This window comes from Rhipicephalus microplus, chromosome 9, assembly GCF_043290135.1.
Source record: "Rhipicephalus microplus isolate Deutch F79 chromosome 9, USDA_Rmic, whole genome shotgun sequence".
Taxonomy (NCBI): domain Eukaryota; kingdom Metazoa; phylum Arthropoda; class Arachnida; order Ixodida; family Ixodidae; genus Rhipicephalus; species Rhipicephalus microplus.
This window is the reverse complement of record NC_134708.1, coordinates 29522202-29547763: the sequence shown is the minus strand read 5'-3', so window position 1 is coordinate 29547763 and position 25562 is coordinate 29522202. Positions and strand designations below refer to the sequence as shown.

General features: G+C 41.0%; 1 protein-coding gene across 3 annotated transcripts in view; it reads right to left on the bottom strand.

Moving 5' to 3' along the window:
• Window positions 1-3785: 3785 nt before the first annotated feature.
• The window catches only part of wb (wing blister), a 399222-nt gene continuing 377445 nt past the window's right edge, over window positions 3786-25562 (bottom strand). For all 3 annotated transcript variants that reach the window (XM_075873404.1, XM_075873405.1, XM_075873403.1), the window contains 7 exons: window positions 23770-24000; window positions 22654-22843; window positions 20525-20671; window positions 15468-15618; window positions 14173-14271; window positions 11411-11680; window positions 3786-6529 (listed from right to left, as the gene is read on the bottom strand). In XM_075873404.1, the coding sequence (XP_075729519.1) occupies window positions 6387-6529; window positions 11411-11680; window positions 14173-14271; window positions 15468-15618; window positions 20525-20671; window positions 22654-22843; window positions 23770-24000 (1231 nt within the window). In that variant the 3' untranslated portion in view covers window positions 3786-6386. The remainder of the gene's footprint in view (window positions 6530-11410; window positions 11681-14172; window positions 14272-15467; window positions 15619-20524; window positions 20672-22653; window positions 22844-23769; window positions 24001-25562) is intronic.

Genomic DNA, 25562 nt, shown 5'->3' with positions numbered 1-25562 from the left:
AAAAGTTTATACCCTTATCAACCCTGATAAGACTCAACTTTTGTCTGACGTCACACCTTGCCGTTGAGGACGTAATATGCGTTTTTTTCTAGCTAAAGGACCCCTGATGCGTTGGCTTCCCCGCAATGCATGGTGAAAACTAGCGAAAAAAGTTTAGTCTCTTATCAGCCCTGATAAGCCTCGACTTTTGTATGACATCACAGCTTGCTACGATGTGCCAATTTTGCGTATTTCCCAAGCTAAGGCTTTCCTGAAACGTTGGCTTCCCCGCAATAGATGGTCGAAACTAGCGAAAAAAGTTGGGGCTCTTATCACCCCTGATAAGGCTCAACTTTTGTCTGACGTCACACCTTGTCCCGGAAGGCGTACTATGCGTTTGTTTCAAGCTCAAGGTCCCCTGTTGCGTTGGCTTCCCTACACTGCATGGTCGAAACTAGCGAAAAAAGTTTAGACTCTTATCAGCCCTGATAAGGCTCAATTTTCGTCTGACGTCACAGCTTGCAACGATGTGCCCAGTTTGCGTATTTCACGAGCTAAAGCTTTCTGAAATGTTGGCTTCCCCGCAACAGATGGTCGAAACCAGCGAAAAAAGTTGGGGCTCTTATCACCCCTGATAAGGTTCAACTTTTGTCTAACGTCACACTTTGCTGTGGAGAACGGACTATGCGTCTGTTTCTAGCTAAAGTGCTCCTGTTGCGTTGGCTTCCCCGCAATGCATGGTCAAAACTGGCGAAAAAAAAATTAGGCTCTTATCAGCCCTGATAAGGCTCAACTTTTTTTCGCTGGTTTCGACCATCTGTTGCGGAAAAGCCAACGTTTCAGGAAGGCTTTAGCTCGGGAAATACGCAAACTGGGCACATCGTTGCAAGCTGTGACGTCAGACAAAAATTGCGCCTTATCAGGGCTGATAAGAGCCTAAACTTTTTTCGCTAGTTTCGACCACGCATTGTAGGGAAGCCAACGCAACAGGGGACCTTGAGCTTGAAACAAACGCATAGTACGCCTTCCAGGACAAGGTGTGACGTCAGACAAAAGTTGAGCCTTATCAAGGGTGATAAGAGCCCCAACTTTTTTCGCTGGTTTCGACCATCTATTGCGGGAAAGCCAATGCATCAGGGGGCCCTTTAGCTAGAAACAAAAGCCTAGTATGCCCTACCCGGCAAGGTGTGACGTCAGAGAAAAGTTTAGCCTTATCAGGGCTGATAAAGGCCTAAACTTTTTTCGCCAGTTTCGACCATGCATTGCGGGAAAGCCAACGCATCAGGGCCCCTGATCTCGGGACAAACGCAAAGAGGCTACCTACGGCAAGGTGTGGGGACACTTGAGCTACATGGCGGCTTATGGGTAACCCCGGACTTAACGGTCCCAAGCCGCCGTAGATCGTGTCCCTTTTTTTTTAAAAAAAAATGAAAAAATTGCCACAAAATCAAAGGATTATTGTTAATGGCCCTCATTTAGGCCTATAGGCACGCCCAAAATGTTGTTCTCAGCTTTAGTTTTACGTACATTACGTACAGGTACATTCGAGTTTTAGAGTAATGTACATAGATGGCACCCTTGTGTTCCTGCACTCACAGCTGTCATTCGAACCAGCAACTGTATGGTCATGAATTGAACACCGTAGAGACTCGGCCACTGGCGCTGCACAGGATGCAATGTTTAAAACTTCGTCTGCTCCCTACTGTCGATCTTGATTAAAATAAACAACTAAACTTCAGCTGCATCACCATAATCACCTATGGTCTGCTTCTTTTAATTTTTCAACGCTATACCGGCACGGTGATTTGAACCAGCGCCCTTTCGGTTAACAGCTGAACAGCTTATCGACTCGGCTACTGCCACCGCTTGGTAGGTAGGTTTAAATGTTGGTCTGTAAATTAAGCAGTCCATTGTTAAACAATATATGTGCATGATTTTCGGGTCTAAGCCTTAGTGGACACAAAGTTTTCTGGCCTTCTCGAAAAACAAGCGGTAAATACACAGCTGTTAGAGTATTTCGTTTCGCGAGTCTTTTGGAATTTTTCATAATGTTGACAAAATTTACTAATTGGAAATTTCGCATTGACGTCAGAATGTTCAAAATATTTCTTCTCTCTATGAAGCACCAAGAACGCCCGGGCTTTCGTAATGGCCATTTCTGTGTTTTTAAAGAAATAATTTTGCCTACGAGTTGTACGGCTTTTGCCAAATCTCGACTGTCGTTCCCAGATCGCAGCAGCGACATTGACAGTTATAGAAACAATACAACCGCAATAATCTGGTTTAATTTTGTTTTGCTCTTGGAAAAGAATTGCGTTTTATGGTTCTTCACCACGCAAAAAATTGTCTACCTGAGGTAGTTATTCCGTACGCAAAGTGACAAAACTCTTTTTTTTTCTTCTTTTTTCGCTCGCTATTCGGCGTTCATATCACACACCGTGCACGATCCATCATTTGAAAGGTAGCGATGTACGTCAGCCACCTTTCGCTGGCTGAGGTCGCAGTAAGAGAGGATAAAAATCAGCAATTCGACCTAAAACATTGCCAAAATTGTTCGAAAAAGCCACTCGTACAAGTATGAAGCTGTACACTCCGCGCCGTCGGCACGTTCCAGAAAGGGGGAAAACGCTGGTTGCCAATCCGGTCGTCCTCGCCCGATGTACCGGTCTATAAACCGCAATGTTGTGCAGACGTCAGACAAAACACCCCACCCCATTTTTTTTAATGAAATGACCACAGAACCGATTCGCAAGAAATCAATTTTAATGAAATACGCCAGGAAGTTGAAAAAAAAAAATAAGTGAAGATATTCGAAATTTTATACCTATCATTATGCCTGGAAGAGCCACACGACAATGTTTTCGAGTTTTCTTTAAAATTTTCGCCACTTCTCTTACCTTTCTGATCGGACATGGCTTAGGAGTCAATTTCATTGAGATACGTTCATATAGTTGAGAAATTCGAGAATCGCAAGATTTCCAAAAGCTACAACACATTCTGGTTGCAAATACCCTAGCGTAGGAGTCGATTCCATTCAAATACGACCACACTTTTGGAAATCGAAAATTATGATATTTTCATAGGCTTACCTTTCCGATTGAAAATGGCCACATGCCATTTAGATATTGGTGTACTTCGCTGTTCCAGAAGAAGCAAAGGAAACGCACAGCCTAATTGAGCACAGCCCAAGTAAAAACTGCATTGCACCTCATGCTAACTAGGAGGCAAGAAACCCCGAGAGCCTCAACATTCCCCATTGTTGCTTTATTGTGTCTCATATATTTGTTGAGCGAGTCCCCTATTGCACGCTTCAAAAACACCTGCGAGTTGGCTTTTGGCAACAGCTTTATCCACACAAAACCTGCCATTCCCAAAGTTGTTTTCTAGCTCCAAGCTATTAAAATATTAAAGAAATTCGCTTAAGCTGATCAAAATTAATGTAAAGTCGCTGTATGTGCTGCTGCGTATGGCGCAGGGCGACCATATTTATTTGAGCATCTCACTTGCCTGTCAACATTTGTCCCTTATATAAATGTTTTGTCAAATTATGTTGAGCAGACATTTTATAACATTGTCAGCAAAACTTTGTTAGGAAAACATTTTCTTTACAAAAAGAATATATGAAAACATTTATGTTTGAGGAGGGTTTTTTTTTTCTTCAACATCTTGAGTTACCAGGCCCTTGTTCTTCCAGAGCGTTCCTCTATCACACCAAGCGAGAAGCGAGCGCTTTTGTGTGGTACGAGCCACCCTATATATAATATAGATAAGAATTCATTAACAAAAAACACACACGAAACCGTCGGTAAAGGTTGAACAATTTTATCGTCTAATCAAAAGCCAGATTGTCAATATACTCATCAACCGGGTGGAAAATCACTCTCACTCCAAAGAAAAGGTCTTATATCCCTTCTTAAGATTCCACATCTTTTTTTAGTTTTTAATTCCACAAGTATGTTAAGACCCAATCACAGGAATGCACACTAATCTTCACAAAATAAATGACTCAAAACCATTTGAGGAGCTTTTTTCTTTTCTTTTTTTTTTGAAATGGGCCAATTCCAGAACTAAAACTAGCTATAGTAAAGCTGTATCGCCACATACATATTCTCAACTTTCATCTGAAACAGCAATAATAAATTACTAATTATTATTACTGATTCATCAAGACTGTTTCAGAGAAAAGTTGAGAGTATGTATGTGCCAATGGAGCCTTATTCGTGCTAATTTCGCTTATGGTACTGGCCATTCTTTAGAAAAAAACACCCCATTTATGGCATTCCTGATGACAAACAGTTTTCAACACGTCAATGTGAAACAGCCGAACATTTTGCACAGAAATTTGACTCTCCAGTAATCAAAAGGTTATGTGCCGCAGTTTAGAATGAACAGCCTTTCATGACACCACATTTTCTAAGGTATACGAGTGTGAACACGTGACCATACACTCGTGTCCTCTTTAAATGCAATTAGAAACACACTTAATTTTCATCCTATGTCAAATAATGAAGCAGCGCATTTGGCACATTATGAGTACTCATCATATTGTGCCACTTATGGCTTTTTTGTTAACAAGACAAATAAATATTAATTATAAGTAGCACATATAAAAACAGTATAGAGTAAAATGCATTTTCCTCATGACTACAAGGCATGCTGCTTCTAAGCAGCATCATTATTCATCCTTCTATGTAGACACCATAGCTGGTTCAGATGGATAACTGTGTATTGCACTTGTAGTTCATCATTAAAAGTAACATCAACATCACATCAGTGCAAAGCTTGAGGATTCACCTGTAGTGACTATGTTTAATTATGAACAGAGTTTGTATGAATGGTAAACTTGATATGCAAGATGCTATATCCAAACAGAACTTCTTTAGTACATATTAGCAGTTTGAACAGCGCACAACAGTTTGTTTCGAACCCTAGAACACATTTGCTAATGCACATATGGATTTATAAACTTTATAGCACATTCTTCCTTTCAGAAGAATCATAAATTCTGCTAACATCTATATAACAATAGCAGGTTCTTGCTTGGAAGGCAGAATCTTTAGGGAAATGCGATGTTGTAAGCGTGTAAATGAGCTCTCTAGTTCATAGTGGTTTAGTTTACTAAACCGCTGTTTACTTTTTTAACCCCTTCCGTGTTTTCGTTTCAGTGTGGTTGTGAAACTAACTTTTCTTTTTATTGGCTCAAGAACGAAACGTACATCGTAACGAAACAGTATACCATGAAAAGATATCGGAGCTGTAGGCCTCTCACACATATGAAGACAACACCACACAGAAAATGTCTTTTTTAGGAACAAAGGCGGGCGGACACTGTTTCAAGCTTGGCAAAGTTTAAAATCGTAACAATGAAGCATGTGTTAAATGTGTAAGCAAATATTTTGTTAACGCTGATGCCTCACCAGAGAATATTGTCAAGCACATTCCAGTTTAGTCTAGCAAGTTATTACTAAATTGCTCGTATATTTGGTCCACAAAAAAAATTCTTCAATATCCTTACTAAAGATTCGATTACAACAATTCACACAACAAAGTCTCTAAATCTGGATGTGTGAGACGCAATCATGGGCCATGCTATGGTGGAAGCTGGCGACGTGGAGAAACCAGCAGACCAAAAACTTCATTTTTATTTCATTACACCAACATAACATAGCAGTAAAGACTTGTGTTTGCTGCATTATGTTGACAAGTCTAATAATATATTTGAGAATAATCGGGATAGAAAGCATCTCTATTGCACAGTAGAGTGGTCCACTCAACTCGCAAATGGTTGCATTTAGGTATGAAAATCCCAGGGAATTCCCTCTCAAACGCAGACTAAACTCCCAAAAGGAAAACACCCGAGTCTTGGGTTTGATCACCACTTTTGGGGAGGACCCAATCTTTAAAGGTGTTCAAGTATGCTCTCAGTTTCACAAGTGTTTCTGCAAGATTGCTGAACATTTTGTAAATGGCGCAAAGCTGGAATTCTGAAAAAAAAGACCTTGTCAACATGGTTGATTGGGTGGATATAAGTGATTCACGATGGCTTGAAATACCAGCGTGACACACAAACAAGCACTTGTTCACGTCTTATCTGTCGTTGTCTACGTGTAGTGCTCGTATTTCTAGCCATAATGCAAAGAGGGGAGGAAAGAGACAGGAGAGTGCCAGACGTCTCTGTAACTGGACCAGTCTCATAACGTGGTGGTAAGACACATGTCTACATCCTCCATGAAGCACACTGCTGTAGGTAGTCGTAGTCGTGCGATAAGACCTAAGAGAAATGGTCCGACAGATTGTACGTGCAAATCGAGTTCAGTCCATACACGGAAGAGGTTGCTGATTAATGCGGCTGACATAAGAATGTATAAATAGGTGGCAGTAAAGGCAGGGTACACAAAATCACACGCTCATTTGGCAGGGCATGAGTTGGGCAGCACGTCGTGCAGGGAAGCCATGTCGATCCAGTCTATGCGCTTGTCGTTGATGGCCAGGTTGCGCAAACAGCCAACGAAGTTGTCTCGGCCGAACAGAGCGTCGTTGCTGCTGCCCTCTGAATAATGTGAAAGCAAGAGGAAAAAACCAGTTGTGCTTTGAAATTCAGAGATTTTTCAAACACTTTCATAATGAAGTGCGTGATATAAGAAGATACTAAGCTATTACGTAAGTCTTTTATAACTATATTTCTCACCCAGAATAAGCTAGAGGTGGGAATGTAACGTATTCTTGATCACAAAGGTAATTTCGATGTATAGATATTAGACTATAGCTATAAAACACGCTATTACTCTCAATATAACGAAGTATATGAAGAATAGCCTTGCATAAGACATAGTGTTACGAATATACCTTTATAACAAATTTTCCAATATAACAAATTCATTTTAGTGCAAGTTGCTGCTTCATTACTAGGTTGTAGTGCCAACATGTTTTGTGTAATGTTTATGAATTCAAGGTGCGTCATACTTTCTGTAGAGTGCTTGTCACCTCTCTCTCTTCCACATTCTGTTTTGCCATTGGCTCATTCGCATCAATTCGGTCCATTTCACACATGACTTATCTTACCGGTCACCTGCTTCGAGTCGTGTGCACACGTGCCCCAGACAACACTTTTCGACCATCCCCTTCACATGAGCAGCCAGAGGAACAACCTTTCACAGGCCATTACAGCTATCCCAAGCCTTCCTGTCTTTTCCAAAGCCACATTTCATAGCAAACTCTTATTAGAAATTTTCTGTTTCTTACTGCACCTTATGTAATACCCCTATGAAGTAGTATTTATTGCTCTGATATGCTTCGTACGCAATAGTGAACGTCACTTGTTATTGCCATTTGTGTCGGCTAGGGAGACTCAGCAAGAGCAAGGTACATTGAGGTTTGGACAAACTGAACCTCTTGCGTGATAAATGCATCTTCATTTAACTTTGTTTTGTGGTAAACTGTTGCATAGGAGTACTTTGATGAAGGCACTGCTACGTTTGATTGGTCCTTTGACATTCTATTTTCTGCGAGCCACACCCAAAAAGTATAATTTTTCTTTGCTCAAAACGTATGTATGCAGCTGAAATTACATTATGTTGATTGAGACTTGATTATATTTGTGCAGGAATCGAACATGCAATAAAACTCATATCAAATTAAAATTTAATTATTATAAATTATTTTTCTGGAATAAGACACGCAGTGTCTTGAAGTAATACATAATTTTGATGCATTTGTATACAGTTTTTATTGGGTTACATCTGAAAAGAATACGAAAACAAAGCAAAGTTAACATGAGTAGGAATGGAGAAATGGTACATTTAAAGTTCAAAGTGAATTAAACGCAAATGGTGATCTGGTAGAACAATTTAGTCAAATAGTTCGAATACCTCATACTAAGTTTTATTAAGAAAAATGAGCATTTTTGTAACGACCCAACTTACTAGCACAATATTTTTAAGAATCAGAAGTAGACGTGTGCAAATGTTTTTTTTTTGTTCCAAGTTAAAAGTGCCTGGCACTACAGTAAAACCACGTTTACAGAGGATTACATACGGTCGAACGTATGTTAATTCAAACTGATAAGCGCACGAAGACTAGTATAGGTATGTCACTGTATCAACTGCCTCGGGTGCAGCCTCTAATTTTTTTTATTTTATTTACAAAATACTGCAGGCCATGTGGCCCATGCAGGAGGGGCAGGGTACAACATAAATACATCTACAAAGCACAATTGAATATCATAAACAAATCGGGTAACAATAAAAAACAACTCTAAATAAAATATAATTAGGAAATAGTGAAGAAGTAATTCTGTATTGATTCAGTCGAGTCCAGATGACCAATAGGTATTAGGTTCCATTCCTCTATGGCGCGGAGAAAAAAAGAATATTTAAAGAGTTTAGATCTGACAACATAAAGGGAGAGTGTGAGGGGATGAGAATGACGGGTTTTCCTAGTCTCAGAAAGGGTTATGTAAGGACTGGGATCTATAAAAAATTTACGATTTAACAAAGAATGGAGAAACTTCAGTCTGGATATTTTGCGCCTCATTTGAAGTGTGTGAAAACCATTAGAACGTACAAGATCCGTTACAGAATCCTCCCGGCTGTATTTAGAAAAAATGAATCGCATGTCTTTTCTCTGTATTCTTTCAAGACAATTAATATTGGTTTTGGTGAAAGGATCCCAAATAATGGAGACGTATTCTAACTTGGCTTTGATAAAAGTTGTATAGCCTAAAGTTTTCACGTCATGGGATGCATGTTTAAGCTTACAGTCGAAGTAGACATAATTTTCTGAAAGCAGAAGAAGCGGTGTTAGAAATATGGGTGCTCCAGTTGAGGTTGTTAGTAATGGTAACTCCAAGATATTTATACTCCTTAACTTCAATCAATGGGTCTTGGCCAATGGAGCATGAAAACATCAGGGGTACTGTTTTTTTTAGTTATATGCAGGAGCAAAGACTCTGAAGAATTTAGCTTCATGCCCCATTTATTACTCCACTTAAATATACTGTTTGAGGCTGCCCTAAGCAAGCATTGGTCTCCAACACTATTAATTTCGTTAAAAATAACGCAGTCGTCTGTGAAAAGACGAATATTTACTCGGGCTTGTATGACATCTGTTATGTCGTTGCAATAAATAAGGAATAATGGTGGGCCAAGTATACTTCCCTGAGGAACCCCTGAGGTTACCAGAAAAGAGTCAGATTGTTGTACATCAATGATAACACACTGTTTCCGATGCATTAAATAAGCAGATAACCATGATAAGATGAAGCCAGGAAAACCAAGGAACTCTAGTTTGCAGACTAATTTGTCATGAGGAACTACATCAAAAGCCTTTTGAAAATCTAGAAAGATGACGTCCATTTGTCCACCTCTGTCAAGAGCAGAAGCGAAAGAATGTATGACGGTACTTAATTGGGTGATTGTCGAAAGGCCCTTCCTAAAGCCATGTTGAAAAGGAGTTAGAATGTCATGCTCATTTAAGAAGTTATTACTGTAATCAGAAACGATATGCTCAATCATTTTGCAAGAAGATGATAAAATATAAATCGGACGGTAATTTAAGACTGAAGATGGGTCGCCCTTTTTTAAAATTGGTACAATGCGGGCAATTTTCCAGTCGGGTGGAAGTATCGCGGATTCTAGAGAGACCTGAAAGATTGCGACGAGAAATTTGCTTAGTGGTTCAACGTAACGCCGGAGGAAGGAGTTGGGAATGCCATCAGGACCGGCAGAAGATTTCATCTTCAATCGTAGAAGCATGTTAAGCACACCTTGTTGAGAAATATTGATATCCGAAAAGGAGGACCATGAAATTTGAAACGAAGGGTACATCTATTTGCTCGTTTCAAATACTTCAATATGTTCAATAATTTAGATTTGTATCAAAGTGAATTCGAATGCTGTAATCACTACGCTTGTGCGAATATTGAATTGCTCTGAGTATTAGAATATTACTGTATTCTAGTTTGCTTTGATTTGAGTCTAAACTGTAGAAAAGTTTAAAGTATTTGAAAAGAACGAATAAATATTAGTCTGCATGAAACTCTTTGTACGGGTGGATTCACTGCAATGAGAGAGTTCTAAGCCATGAAAGCATCTATTTAGCGAATATTAGTTTAAATGTAGTCTGCAGTAAAGATGTTACTGCTGTGAAAGAATGCTACACTGCGAAACTACCTACTCAAGGGAAACAAGCACTACAGCAAAGCCGTATTTCAAAGTTAAATGAACGTATTTTCTTACACCAATCCATCAATTTTCAAGTTTAACACCTGGTTATACTGGCTTATATGCTTTAGGTATGATATATTTTAATAAAAATAATAATTATTATTGTTATTATTGAAGTTTAACATCCCAAGACCATCATATGATTATCAGAGATGCCATACTGAAGGGCTCCAGAAATTCCAACCACCTGGGATTCTTAACGTGCACCTAAATCAAATATGCACACAGACCTCAAGCATTTATAGTAAACTTTAGAACTTAGCATACTTTACGGGTTATCAATTGCATTCTACCGAAAGTCAAATCCTGCTACTATACAAAGTTCCTGCTTTCTTTCTTGAAAAAAAAAAAAGACATTTGCACAGGCCTTGTTTCACTTTTTGAAAAATGTTGCATAGATTGGTTGGGTCATAAGAAACATGCCCATTTTTCTTCATAACACGTGATATATATTATACGAATTCAATTCGAAATTATTCGACCAAGATCATCATGCGCTTTGAACCTGAAAATCACTACTCGTACACGCCAACTAATCACGCATCCCTAATTTTTAGGCTTGTGCAAGTAAATATGGAATTCTAGGTTCGAAGTAAATTTCAAGTGAATAGTGATTTGGTTCAAATGATTGCAAATCAAAATCAAATAGTATATATCACATATTATAAAAAAAGAGCATATTTGTCACGACTGAACTAACGTGCAAAATATGTTTCGAAAATTGAAACAAGGCCTGTGCATATGCCATTTTTTTAGGTTCAAAGAAAGTGGAAGTAAGTTTGAATAGCAGCAGGATTTGACTTTTGGTAGAATGCCAGCAATAATCTGTAAAGTAAGCATTGTAAAATTCACTATAGTTAAGAGCATATAACTCAATGTAGCAAGCTCTTAAACTTAAAAAATAATGAATCGATGTGAGGATATTATGTTCATTTAACCTTGAAGTAGGGCTTCGTGGCAGCGCAATTTTTTTTTTAATTAATGCTTTCACGGCTCAGCAGTCCTTTGTTGCAGTGAAACCACCTTCACAAGAGTTACGTGCAGAGGAATATAGATGTATTCGTTTTATTTCGGATACTTCCGAATCCTCAATAATTTAAACTCGGATCAGAGCGAATTCAAACACCGTACTATTTGTTCGAATATTTGAAGCATTCGAGTAATCGCACAAGCCTACTAAACGTGAGCTTGCGTCTGCCCTAGCTTACCTGGCAGGCCACCAATGTAAAGAGGGCTCTCGGTGTGCGGTTCGGCAGGCGTCACCGGAGCCAGGCCGTACGCCACCTGGTCGCGGTCGATGCGCAGCGAGATCTCGTTGCGCGAGAAGTGCGCGCGCAGCTGGTGCCACTGTCCGTCGCACATGGCGAAGCGCGATCCAAACTTTTTGCGGGCGCGGAAGGGGCCCGTGCCATTCTGGCCCAAGTCCACCGACACGATCACTTCGCCGTCGAGGAGTTCCATGGCCAATGAAGGTGCCCCTGTCGAGAATCACGATGATGAGAAAATAAGCAAGCACCACTTTTCCTTTTCATCAAAATATCACAAGACGTTACCTAAATGAAGACAAACAGCTAAAGAAGTCCAGGAATGTTTTAACAATGTCGCACTCGCCACGAGAACACTTCGTTACATCTGAAAATTCGTTATAAATATATGTTTCTGGCACTATCTACGAAAGAGTTATTCTTCACCCACTTTATTATAGCCGATAATTCATTATATTTGGGCTCATTATATCAAGGTTCGAGTGTAGGGAACACGTTCTGTAGCCTCGACGGTACGCTCAAACCTCAATATAACGTACTCGGATATAAAGGACTTATTTTTGTGTTAGACGCAACTTTGCTATAACGAGGTATCAGAGTATTGTAGTAATTGTGACAATAAGTGAAAAAAATTGAAAAGGTAAAAAAAGATACCGTGCCGCTGCTTTGAACCAAAATTGCGACCTTTGGGTAACGTGTCATGATGCTCTAGCATTTGAGCTACAGCAGCAGCCATCTTTACATCCACCTTATCAAGTATTTCGCTGCATGAGACATGGGAGTGGTAGCCAGCGCCATTTGATGACATGGCGGCAAGTGTGGAACTCTTTTTTTGCAGGTTGGTTTTTTCATTGATGTTGTGCATCACAAAAAAATTAGGCATTTGATAAGTTCCCCTTCTTTTGTACAGCAAGAAAACAAACATATAGAGAGGTGAAATAGAACAATGCAGCTGTTCATGATAGTGTGAAATATCGCAAGCATCAAAAGCATGAACATGTAAGAGATAAATGACTAAATAATCCCTACATTCACTTATTAATTTGTAGAACGCCTGTATAACTTTGAAAGCACTGTTGCAAAGAAGACAGCTTGAGAAAAATATGTTAAATTGTAAGCAGCAATAAGTAGGGGTGTGTGCATATTAGAGACTTCAAATATTTTAATCGGTAGTTCAGCATTCAGTTTCAAAAGCACTTTTACTGAGTGTAATATTCAAACACCACAATACCTCAGAAAAATTACCAAAATCGGCACAAAGACACTCGTGCTGAACTTCACAAGATCAGCTGTACAAAAATAATTTGCCTGCACTGCACGAGATTTAGTAATCCACCCGACATTCAGTAATCACACGACTTTCAGGAATAATTCGACCAAAAAGATTACTTGCCGCCAGTGAGGATCGAGCCCCCAACCTTTACCAGCTGTGATACACTCTTTTTCTTTAATTAAAATCAGGGTAAAGAAAGCTTTTCATACAAGATGAAAATGACTTGCAAGACAGAAACATATTCAGTGTATAAGCCAGTGAATTCAACACCTGTAAGCTCATAACAATGACCGGATATTTACTGCCGTTGCCAATCGGCAAAGAGCCATATTTGAGTGAAATAGATTTGAGTGCAAAAAAAAAAAGATATGGGGCTCCAAAACACAAGACGGCTGAACGAGCAATTGTTCAGTCATGTTTTTTTGTCTCTCGTCCTTTTGCACTGAAATCTATTTGCGGCTGTGAACCAGCTCGCCCAGTCATATTTGGATGTAACGCTTCAGGCTCGAATTTTTTTGTGCTTTGCGCACGATAATGCGCATTTCAGGAATCTTTCATATATCAAGATCGTAAGGCTATACTAACATGCGCATCCGCATTTTATTCTGATAGCAATTATGTGGGCACACTCAGCAGATTTTCTGTCATCGCCATTGCCGTCGCAGTCATGTCGCAGATGTGTATATGTACTGTGAGGCATAGATATGTAAAAAAAAATGGCATATGCGCATATAAAGTGGCATAAAGTAATATGTAAAATGTATGTGTCTATGTATATGTGAAATGTATATGTTATATATGCAGAAATGGCATAAAGAAAATAAATCAGTAGGAAAAAAGTGCAGAGAAACATATCAGGAATATGAGCCAGCAATCCCTCGCTCCGCAGCCCGCTGCGCTAGCCAACACAGCCACATGTTATGCTTGTGTCAGTGATATAAGGGCGAGCAATTCGTAATCGCAGCTCAATATGCCTACCACCCGTAATGCGCAAATCTCTGAACAGCTTGAGCATATTTCATATAACTAAAGCTTCTACTTTTTTTTTTCTTTCAAATTGGAAACTGCCTTAGAAAGTCGCAAGAAAAAGTGGCCTTCTACTGTAGAAACTCATGATCCAACAGTGTTGCCTTCTGCATTGTAGACATTTTCAGCAGGTTCCTCAAATACAATGATGTAACTCTGACAGTTATAGTCGTGTGTATACCTACACTTGTCGTGTGTATACCTACAAGTTCTTTTTGAGCATCCTTCTTCGCGATGCAGCGGCGCACTGAAAGTATCGAGCTACTTGCCGTCCTTCGTGTGAAATTCTAATTTCTTGCTGTCGCATTTGCCACTTTGGCCTAGTGGCAAAACTGCGATTTTTTTCCTCTTCAACAACAAAAGGAGGCGTATCAATTGCAGGAGGTCTCACGACATCATCACTTACCGTATGCACCCTCCGACAAGCTCATTAGCACGCCATTCAACCTCCACGTCCGGAACTCCAGCTGCACTTCCAGCTTATTGTCGACGTTGAACTGCTCATCTGCAACAATGCATGATGGGTAAACAAGACTGCAACGTTGAAGTCATCCCCCTCATGTTTTATCTTACTGTAGAAGCATTTCCTTTTAAAAGTACGGTTAAAGGACTGCAGCCTTTGACGGAGCACAAAAAAATGGCCCTAAATTATGTTACCGCAGCAAGTAGAGACATACCCCATTTTACCACTGATTGAATTAGTTCAAGCTTCAGTCTCAAGAAGAGATGTACAGCAAAGACAGGTACAGAAGTACCACTGTCGATCGCTCGGTTGCTTTTAAAGCATACTACACAAAATTTTGCAAGTACCTCGAATGAAAAATTTTACTAGATGTATGGTGAACTTGGCAAGAAAATGAAATGCCGCTCTAAAAATAATGAAAAAATACGGTGTTTCACTATTTTTATTTTTTGAAGAAACATTTGTGAAAAGGATTCTGCATGTAAAGTGGTGGAATCCCTTCTGGTTATCAAATGTGCCCAAGGTATCCCTCTGAACCAAAATAATAATTGTAGGCATGATCATTATTTCGTTAAAAATTTAGATGTTTGATGACTAGATTTTCAGGGATTTTTTTCTTAGGGGAAAAAAAACTGATAGAAATACGATTTTGGTGGCAACACAATTACTTTGCTTCAGAATGGGCACATGCTATTCAGAAAGAAGTCACAAACATTTGCCCTTGATAGCTGCAGTGGTTACAGAGAAAATGTTCCTTTTCTGCAAAAAGTATTGTTTGAAAAAACGCCGTTTAAAGTTCTAGTTGCTGCGGCGCAGACAGGAGATCAGGTGCATTTGGGGCCGTTTTTAAATGCTTTCCACTGTACAAAAAAAAAAAAAAGAGTCACGTTGTGGAAGCACTTGTCAGTAATTCTGGGATACCGTACTGTGAAAATACTATGAAAACTGAAAAATTGCATTTTCAGTAGATTTCGCCCTCTATCCCTTAAAGTAAACATCTCTAACTCATTTAGATTACAATAGAACCACATTGATACATGTCCGTTTTGTACAACCACCCAATGCCAATGTTCGTGATACTGTAATCGAGCGAAACTGCACAGTGTTTAAGTGAATACAGAGTACCCGTTTTCCTAGATAGCATGTTTATTTTTGCATTCTTCTCCCCAAGAAAACATACAAATGAAGTTCTACAGTATACAGCAAAAGCAGTTGTGTAAAACCACTTCTCAACATACCATAAACGGCGTAGGCATCTCCCTGGAAGAATGCTCCGAGCTCAATGTTAGCAAAGCACTGTCCGACACCTTGCGACTTTCCGCTGGCCAAATCCACACTTCTGCTGTTGACGTTGAAGTTTCGGATGCAACCCTTGAAGCTCTCCTTCACCTGCAAGCACATTCATTTGTCCTGGACTCTGTCGCACAATAAGAGATTAATTGTTTTTCCCTTCAATTCAAAACAAATCTTTTTTGAAGACTCATCATCTTTGCTACTGGAAACTACCCGGAGTTAAATTTAGTAGGCCTACACTCGCTGAATTCATTGATACTCTGCAAGGCGTTCGATTCCAAACATTATTGCCTGCTCAGATAATTATGATTGAATGTCGCACGTCATGTGCTGCGAGAAATTATTTGTTTTGAAGCAGATGCCTGTTGTTCAAATTCATGATGAATACAAAAGAATAACTGCGCATTCTCAGTTTCCTCTAAGTTCGAATACAATGCAACACAGTCGAACTCGGGTGTATAGAATCTGAAGGGGATCACAAAAAGTTCTATATATAGTGTGAGACAGCATGTAATATGGCAACCTTGTGCTACATGTTGATCTAGTCATGACGATGTTTCGTAGCAGTTCCTGGGTGCGCTCGTGCACTACGACTGCATCGATGCCATAGTTTCTGTTTATTAAAGCTGTTTTCGCCATACCATCGCCTTGTCTACGCAGCCGAGTCCTCACATTTGGTGTAGTCGTTGACAAACCATGCCGAAGAAACTGGAGCCACTCGTCCATTTCGTGCGAGTTGGTGTTTTGTGCTAGCTGCCCGCCTCACTGCCTTTACCTGCCCTAAGCCTTCTTCGATCTTGCCCGCCCGTTCATCGACCGCAATGCTGCTTGTAAACTGGAATGAGGCCACTGTGGAAGACCTCCATGGGTTCACAGGGAACTTCATACGCCATGAACTTTCGCGCCTTAACCTGGAGACGACTGGCTTGAAGGAAGACATGATTGAACGGTTGCATCATGACATCGCCCGGAAACGTCAACCGCCTGGTGGGCCCAACTCGATAGCTGAGCAGTCGGTTTTAAGTACGAAAGTGCTGAGTGACCTACTACAGCAGTTTTTGACGTTGTCACAACGGCCGACGTTTCTAGTACAAGTCACTACGTTGCCTAACCTTTCGGCTTCACTGCCAACATTTAGTGGTGATTAATCGATATGTGAGGTTCAACGTCCCAAAAACCAACATATGACTATGAGAGACGCCATAATGAAGGACTCCAGAAATTTCTACCACCTGGGGTTTTTTAATGTGCACCCAAATCTGAGCACACGGGCCTACAACATTTCCGCCTCCATCGGAAATGCAGCCGCCGCAACAGGGATTCGATCCTGCAACCTGCGGGTCAGCAGCCGAGTATCTGAGCCACTGGACCACCGTGGTGGGGCAACCTTTAGTGTTGACGGTAGCATCTCGGCTCACCAGTGGGTTGAAGAACTCGAGCATACTCAAGGTTTGGCATCATGGACACTGTCTACTCTCCTAGCCATCGCACTTGATAAGCTCCGTGAGCACTGCTGCAGATTGGAAAAGCGTGGCAGGAAACCAGTTGGACACAAGGGAGAATTTCAAAGCTGCATTTGAGAACCAGTTTTGAGACAAACTTACGCTTTTGCAGTGGCAGCACATTGTCACCAGATGTGTCTAGTCACCCAGTGAGAGCCTTGTTGACTACTCTTTGGCGAAACTGGCCGTAATTTTAAGATGTCCGGTCCAACCGACAGATCCTCAGCGCATTGAATATGCCCTATAGGGTGTGCGCGACGCACGCATAGCAACAACTATTGCCGCACAGCGGCCACCAACTGTGAGCGCCTTTCTTGCCATCGTCACCCAACTCGACCGAACTATGGAGCATGCCTCTGTTTTTTCAAGTCAGCCGCCCATTGCAGCCACATCGTAAATGTTACGAGTGCCTCCCTTGCCTGTGCTGCAGATTGGTTCTAGGAATGGCATAGCTTCTTCACAAGTCAATCCACCTGCCTCATCAGCACCACATCAAATCTTGTTGTTACCCCTGGATCAACAAGACGCTCGTTATCTTGCAATTAGTTCCCAAAACGGTGCACCTGCTTATCACCCTGGGGAAGATATAAGCAAGGCCATATGTTACAACTGTCGCCAACCGGGCCATCTTGCATCGAAGTGCCGCCGTTCTGGAAGCGGCGCCCCGCCACCCAGCCAGCAAACAAGTTTTCCCTGCCTGGTGTGCCTTCGACCTTCAGAACCACTCGAAGAATCTCTTGTCTGGTGCCCTGTGATTCAAGCATACATTCCACTTATCGGCTCTGTAGACACATTTTCGGACAGTGGTTCAAAGCACACCATGCTATCGCTAGACGTCATTGGATCTGCCAATTTACTACCATGGACCAAACCTCCCATATCTGTTGTAGATGGCGGTACAGTCATGCCAGCAGGTACGTCATGTACTCTTATCTCTGTGGGGCTTATTTCAGCAGTACTTGAAGTTTTCGTTCTGGCTAGAAACCCCTTGCCTTTAATCCTCGGAGAGGACTGGTTTGAGGCCGTCCATGCTGAGCTCCTTGTCAAACCACCTTATTCAACAGAAATTCGCCATGCCAGTACAGGTGTTGTTATGCGATGCATGGAGAAGCCACTGCCAAGAATATCTAATGCTGTTGTGCTGTCCAATAGCTGTATGCCTTTTTTTACCCAAGCAACGTCTTCTACAGCCTGTTCGTTGTTGTCGGACAACAGTCAAACCCCATGCTTACCCGTCGACCAGAATGAAGAGTTGCCCGAGCAGAAACCACATGAACCGAGGGACGCAGCACTTTGCATGATAAATGCTACGTTGGACGTGCCATGGCTCCGTTGTGCTCAGATGGCCCCTTAGCAACAAGCAGTTATTGCAGTAAACGACGTCTTGCATCAGCCTACTGACCTGTTCGCCCCAAATGATAATGATTTAAGGTTCTACAAAGGGGCTGAGCATTCCACCGACCTTTTGCCAGATGCATCGCCATATGCACGTCATTCATGTAGATGTGGCAAAAAGGATCGAGATTTCATGGAGCGCCAATGTCAAGTGTTTCATGCTCAAGGCTCGGTCACTAAGACGGCACAGCTAAAACAAAGACTGTACCAGACAGCAAGCCAGCTGCTGAAGGTCAAAGACTTGAAAACAAACGAACAACAGGACGCCAAGGCAAGTATCCACTCAGCGGCACAGGAACTTGTCAGTTCTCTGGGTGAGCTTCGACAGCATCTCGGCCATAAGAATGAGACTCTCCGGGGTAAAAAGACTTGCAGGAAGTAAGCGCAAGAAGGAAAAACAAGCCACCAAGCCAGCTGCTAAGCCAACCCAGAATAAGCGACACAAGTCGAGTCAAGAAAGCCTAGCCGCTGCGAGCAACACGAAAGTGGGAAAGGCACCACAGAGTGCAGCTGCCTTCTACCATGACCGCCACGTCTTCTATAGTAAACTTGAATTGACTAACTCGTCAACTAGTACAGATGCGCGGCCTAAAGTTGAAAAGGAGGAGGAGGTTGACCAACAACCTGAAATGGAGGCAGAAAAGGTGAAGCACCTTAAAGAACGTGAAATGTGCTGTGTGAAACGGGCTTAGGAGAAGTGAAAATGCCACAAGGAAGAACAGATCAAGGTCAGAGATGACTATATTTTGAGGAAGGCACAGCTGAAGTTGTGGGAGAAGTGACAGCAAAAGAAGTGCAAGAAGTGGGATTCAAACACTGAGAACGTCAAGCAACGTCAGATAGAGTGTCACCAGAAATGTGACAACACCAAGGCAGGCCAACAGGCCAAGCTTAATTTAGACCAAGATGAAGAGCCTCAAGAAGGAACACCACAATGTTCCAAGGTTTGTGGACCATTTAGATGTTTTGGTGACTGCAAGACTATGCGACAAAGAAAAAGGGGGGGGGGGGGGGATGTGGTGTAAAAAGCCAATTGAGCATTTTACAAAAAAAGAAGGGTCAGATGTGAGACTGCACATAATCTGGCAACCTTGTGCTACATGTTAATTTAGTCGTGACAATGTTTCGTAGCAGTTCTTAGGCACTTAGAGCGTGCACTATGAATGTATTGATGCCGTAGCGTTTGTTTATTAAAGCCGTTTTCACCATATCATCGCCTTGTCTACGTCGCCGAAACCTCACAATAGGCAATTCGATATGAAAATTTTTTTATATATCAATATTATTTCAAAGGGATTTCACAACTATTCAATATACACAATCATTCATTCTATGTGGCTTCTACATATGTGGATTCAACTGATTCTTGATTGATTGATATGTGGGGTTTAACATCCCAGAACCACCATATGATTATGAGAGATGCTGCATAGTGGAGGGCTCGGGAAATTTTGACCACCTAGGGTTCACCCGGTTCAACTTTTTCTACCAAAATAAAAAATGTGCGGCAAATTCTGTACGCTATTCTGAAAAATAACTCATGAATTATGGAATTAGGAGTGCACTCTCCCATTGTACTATCACTGGAGTAGATATTGACAGGCGCAATATCTTGATGTGCTTGGTTTAAATCAACAGACACTGTCAGCAATGCTCAGCACAAATTACGCCTCTGTGTTCAAGAGGCTTCTCGGTTGTGGGAGATCATTTTGTTAAGATTGCGCACAGTATGCGAACACCTATGCTTATTTAAGAGCTTAAGCAACCATTAGTGATAGCTATAGAATGGTCAATGCGCAATGTATAATTGACGATGTGACCTAGCGATGATCAATTTTACCGATGGCCAATGCTCTGTTCACTAATATCAGTGCACAGCCGCCATTGTTTGCTGTAGCTTGAGGTTCCGTTTTCCCGGCCACAAGTTTCAAAGGGTTTCACTATGGACGTGCTGTCCCTGCCTTCGTCAGCATCACGACCCTGTGACAATATGTACACAACTTGCGCCAGTTTCGAGCAATGTTACGGGCAAGAGGTGGCAGTTCTGTTTCGGGTTATGGCAAATGTCTCCGCCGAGACGTGAGCAACACATCTGCTGCACTCACGAGATCTTCAGGAACGGAAAGGCCTGACGCGATGCCGCCAACGTAGAGCGGGCCGCGGAAGGGCATCCGCCTGTGCACCTGCAACTTCAATGCCGCCTTGTCGTCTACGGACAGAATGAGTCGGGAGCCCTCCTTCGAAAGGCCAACCTGCGAGAACAACAATGTGCACGCAAGTTGACAGACTTGGTGAAACACTGCACTGTGATAAACACTTCTGCACATCTATTTTGGCCACTGTGTCATGGCGCTAAAATTGCTTGAACTTATCGTTAACCCCATCATCCATCTACAAAGCTCTGGCACCTCTTTTTTTTTTTTTTTCAGGTTCACCTCACCATTTATAGTCGGACCTGCAAATCTTACACGCCGCTGTTACACATCATAGTTGAGGCCACACATATACACTCAAATCTCGATATAACTAACTGAACATAACAAAATTTGGTTATAATGAAGTAAATTAAAATAGTTTTGCAATATAGTGTTAGCAATATACCTTTACAATGAATTTTCAGATATAACGAACTTATTTATGTGCAAAAATGAAACTTTTTTATAATGAGGTCCGACTTCTAAAATTTTTCAAACACCTTAGAAATAGTTTGAAAATTCATATCTTTAACAAAGATCTCGAAAACTATAGGGCAAAGATGCTATCGATGAATTAAATGTGGCGTCGAATACTGATGCATCACTATTATAAGCAAGGAGCAAGATTCAATTTAGGTTGTTAAATAGCGAGTCATAACATGCATATGACTATTACATACGTCACTGGAACAGTGCAACAAAACAAGCAGGCTGAAAGGCACATTAAGCGAAAACAGATGCCATTCTCATCCCAAATACCGACTGGCCTTAATACATTTTAGGCGCTATGGCGAGGAATTTATGTATTGTTTTTTAGCTCGCTGTAGTAAAGGAAAGTTCTGCCTAAATTGTCTAATTATGCAGTTTCGTTGTTGCACGTAATGTGGAGCTGTAGCCCCACACCTTGTGCAAAGACCTGGCATTCTTAAGCATTACAAGATGCCACAGTTGAAGTTGAGAATGCAGTGAAATTTGGTGATAACACTTAAGATTGTTTCATATTAAAATGTTAATGAATCTGAAGACTTCTCTTGCGATAGCATGTATCGGCATTCACAGTGGTGATTAGTTGTACCTACGATAGACAGAAATTCAGAAAACAAAACATTCATGTCAATGCTAGATGAAACATTTATTGACATTATGTGCTGGCTCTATAACATGGTGGTACTGCTATGATTAAGTTGATGCAATGAAGCATGCTATAAAACATTAAGCTCATAATGCAAGTTGGCAGACTGCATTGGCTTTCCTTAAAAATAATTGTGGCCTTAACCTAGGTCATTTTCACCCAAAACCTAATGAAAACAAGAAGACTTCAGTTAATGCAATAGTCAACAACTGCAAAAATTGGGCATATAACTCAAAGCGTTAATTGCAAGACATGAACAAGCGTTTAAGATGCAACTCCTTGGGTTGGCACAAAAAGAAAATTGTTTTCGAGCTAAAATTGGGAGATGGTGTCCTCTAGTTAATACAATCGGAACATCCAAAGTAAACAATCAACTATAATTGATACGAAGTACATGCTAGAACATTATTTAAATTCCAAAAATTGTACACATATTTCATGTGAAGTCTTCCATATATTTACCAGCACAAACTGATTAGTGTTGCCTTACTGCTAATACTAGCTAATCTTGGCTAATGTGTGCGATCCGTTATTACAGCAGCATAATGAATTTGTTCATATGCACTGCAATACCTTTGCCTCACTTGACCAAATGCTTCACACCTCCCAACAGTTCTTCGTAGAGTCAAAATATTTAAAGCAAACTTTTCACGACAAAAGCTCGGTACAGTAGACTCATTTAATGGAGTTTGAAGGAACCAGAAAAATGTATGTTCAATTTAACTAATATATATTAACCGAAAGATGAACAGGCTGCACAATTCTAGCACAAAGCCGATCATATCGCAGGCAATTGTTTCAATGCGACAGCGATTGAGTTTCTGAGATTTCCGTTTTCTGCAGTTGGCAGGTACCCGTGAAGACTAAGTCAACGCACGAGGACATGGTCGTACGGTGCTGGACTCACGTGATGCCAGTGGCCGTCGTTGAGTCCACCGTGACTGTGGAGTTTCTTCGGCATCCCCCTGTCGGTGACCTGAAGCAGCACCCGGCCTCCGGAGAGGACGAGAGAAAACTGTCGGCTATAGGAGCCGGCCTGAGCCAGCAACAGCACTCCGTTGGGGTAGTACGTCCGCAGCTCGAGGCTCACATTAAAACTGCATTGCGACAGTGGATCACGAAATTCTTTTAAAAACAGACAAACCTAGCATGCTGAAAGTTTTGTTTCCTAAGATAACAGATATAGGGTCAGTCCACAAAGTAATGAGCATGGGTCTTGTAAAATTTAATACATTGGTCCCGTCGACACAAACTATTAAAGTTCTTCAGAACAGATTCCTTGGGTTTCAATATTGCCTTCAATGCAATCCCCATCCTGCAGAGCCCCCCTGAAAATCGGCTGCTGTGACATCTATCAGAGACTCTGCGACAGCGTGATGGACAGCGGGAGAACTATTGAAATGGTGATGTTTCAGGCTTTTCTCGACATTTGGGGAACGGAAGAAAGTCTGCCAGGCTCACGTCAGGGCTGTATCAGAGCAATTAGACCAGACACAACTATTGAGACTCTGTGATAAAGGTCGCAGTAGCTAACCTCTGGGAGCCTTTTCAGTGTGGGAGTCGCAATCATGGCAGAACAGTGAGCGTCTCTGCCAGCATAGCTGCCGTAATACTTTCTTCAATAGCATATTGCCAAAAATTTTTAAGGTGTTTTTTTCCAAAGTTGTGTTTTCATTACTCTCTACAGGACTGATCACATCTACATTGTCAGTGCACGTCCTCTTGCATTTATGGTGATTGCAAAGTAGGTGTTTCGTGCTATCGTACGAAGACGTATTGTAACTCATTGTTTTCCTCATACGCCACAGCAATGTAATCGAACACCCATTTATGTTGTTAGCAAAAACGATAACCACAAGTTTTCTGGTGTCTTAGGAAACATTACTCTATCAGGAGCTTTACCTGTTCGAATCACCTTAACCGACTGCTTCTTGTCCAATTATTGCAGACAAAAAACTAGCCCTATTTGGCATTCAGGATAAAGTAAATAAATACCGTTCAAAGCAAGGCAACAGCTTCTCACTCATTTCTAAACTCGATGACATTCTGCATCTCCACATGACTGTTCAGAGTGTCCCCAAACTTGAAGGCCTTGTCGTCCAGGTCGTGCGGTGGCTTTTCCGAACACTGGTCAAGCTGCTGTTCGGTGAGGACGGCCATTCGGTCGTGCTCAGGTGGCATGGGACGCGGGCGCTTCAACAGCCGCCCAATGCCGGCTCCCTCGTGAGACACCGGGAAGTTGAATCCCAGCAGTCTACGGGGAGAGAATCAGCGCATTTATAAAACTGTACAACATTGTCAGGCAGCCTTGAAGGCTCAAACCACAATGATTCACAGAGGTCACACAAGAAAGTTTGTCACAAAGCAACTAGTTTCCCCAGCAAAATTGCTAATATAGTAACTAACAGCCTGCTAGGTTATGGCCACTGATAGCTTTTATCGGTGTATTAATGTAATAGGCTATCGGCAAAGGTTGTCAGGTTTAGGTTATTCATTCATTCATTCATGCAATACAATGCGTCGCCATGATAAACTTTAACCACGATATAACAAACCCGTATATAAGGAAATATCGGTTATAACAAAGTAAACGAAAAATAGTCTTGAAATAGATACAGTGTAAGGAGTAGACATTTGTAAAAAATTTCATATATAAGGAACTTATATACATGTAAGATGCAACTTTGTTAAAATGAGGTTTGAGTGTACTATACAAATAAAAAGAAAATATACAGTACACTTTCAGTAAACATACATCTATTAAATGAAATGTCTGCTTAAATGGAATTGCTTAAAACATGACTGGTTTTATTATTAAATTCTGTGGCTTTGTTCATCTCTCAGAAAATAGAGCTTCTGTTCAACGGACTGGTCTCTTCAGGTTCCATTTAAGAGAATCCACTGTAATATACAAAGATGTCCCAAAGTAACACTGTTTGGAAACCCCCTGTTTACACATGTATAGCAAATAGAATACAAAGATAGGCAAATAAAAAAAAGACCAGGTGAATTAAAAGAATGAATTTAATGAAAGAGATTACTGAAGCTCTTGGTAATTTAAGATTATACATGCTAGTAAAAAATACCTGCACTAGAACAGGAGTATAAGTAATTAAATCAAATCACCATACACTATCACAACACATCTATATCAATATCTAACACTGTCACATCTAGCATGAAGTCTAATAGACCTATAGGGGCCGGTGTATTAGTCTAATAGAACATTGCTCTAGTAGATTGTATTAGTTTAGTATGTCTATAAGTGTATTAGTCAAATAGATCTGCAACTGTGTCATGCAAATCTTGTCAGAAATGGTCGAATAGTGGCAATTTTTAGTCTGTTGCTAACTGCTCAACTTCAGCCACACGGCTAGAAAATTGAGCAGTGAGTGACAAAAACACCTATGTGAGGTCGACTACTACCACTAAGGTTATAATGCACCTTTTTATCCATCCAACAAAGCCCAAAGTTCCCATATTTTTACTTACATGTGTGTTTTGTGATCAACTTTTATTCTCATTCCTCTCATTAGTTTGTTTTTTGTTTTTTAAGCCTGTGTCGTCTTACACAGTTTCCTGTTCTCGTCTCATGTTCCATATTCTTTAATATTTTTTGTAAATTACAAATGCACAATTGCAGGCCTATGGGCTATTTGAAAGAAATTAATTAATGCGACAGAAGGTTGCAAACTGGTTCTGTGGCAACCTGCAAAGTAGAGGAAGGGTCAACAAAAAAGTCAGCAGCCGTTACTTTAGACGAAGCCACAAAAGAGTCCATACAAGTTTTCCAGAAAATAAAGCTTCCGTGTTGAA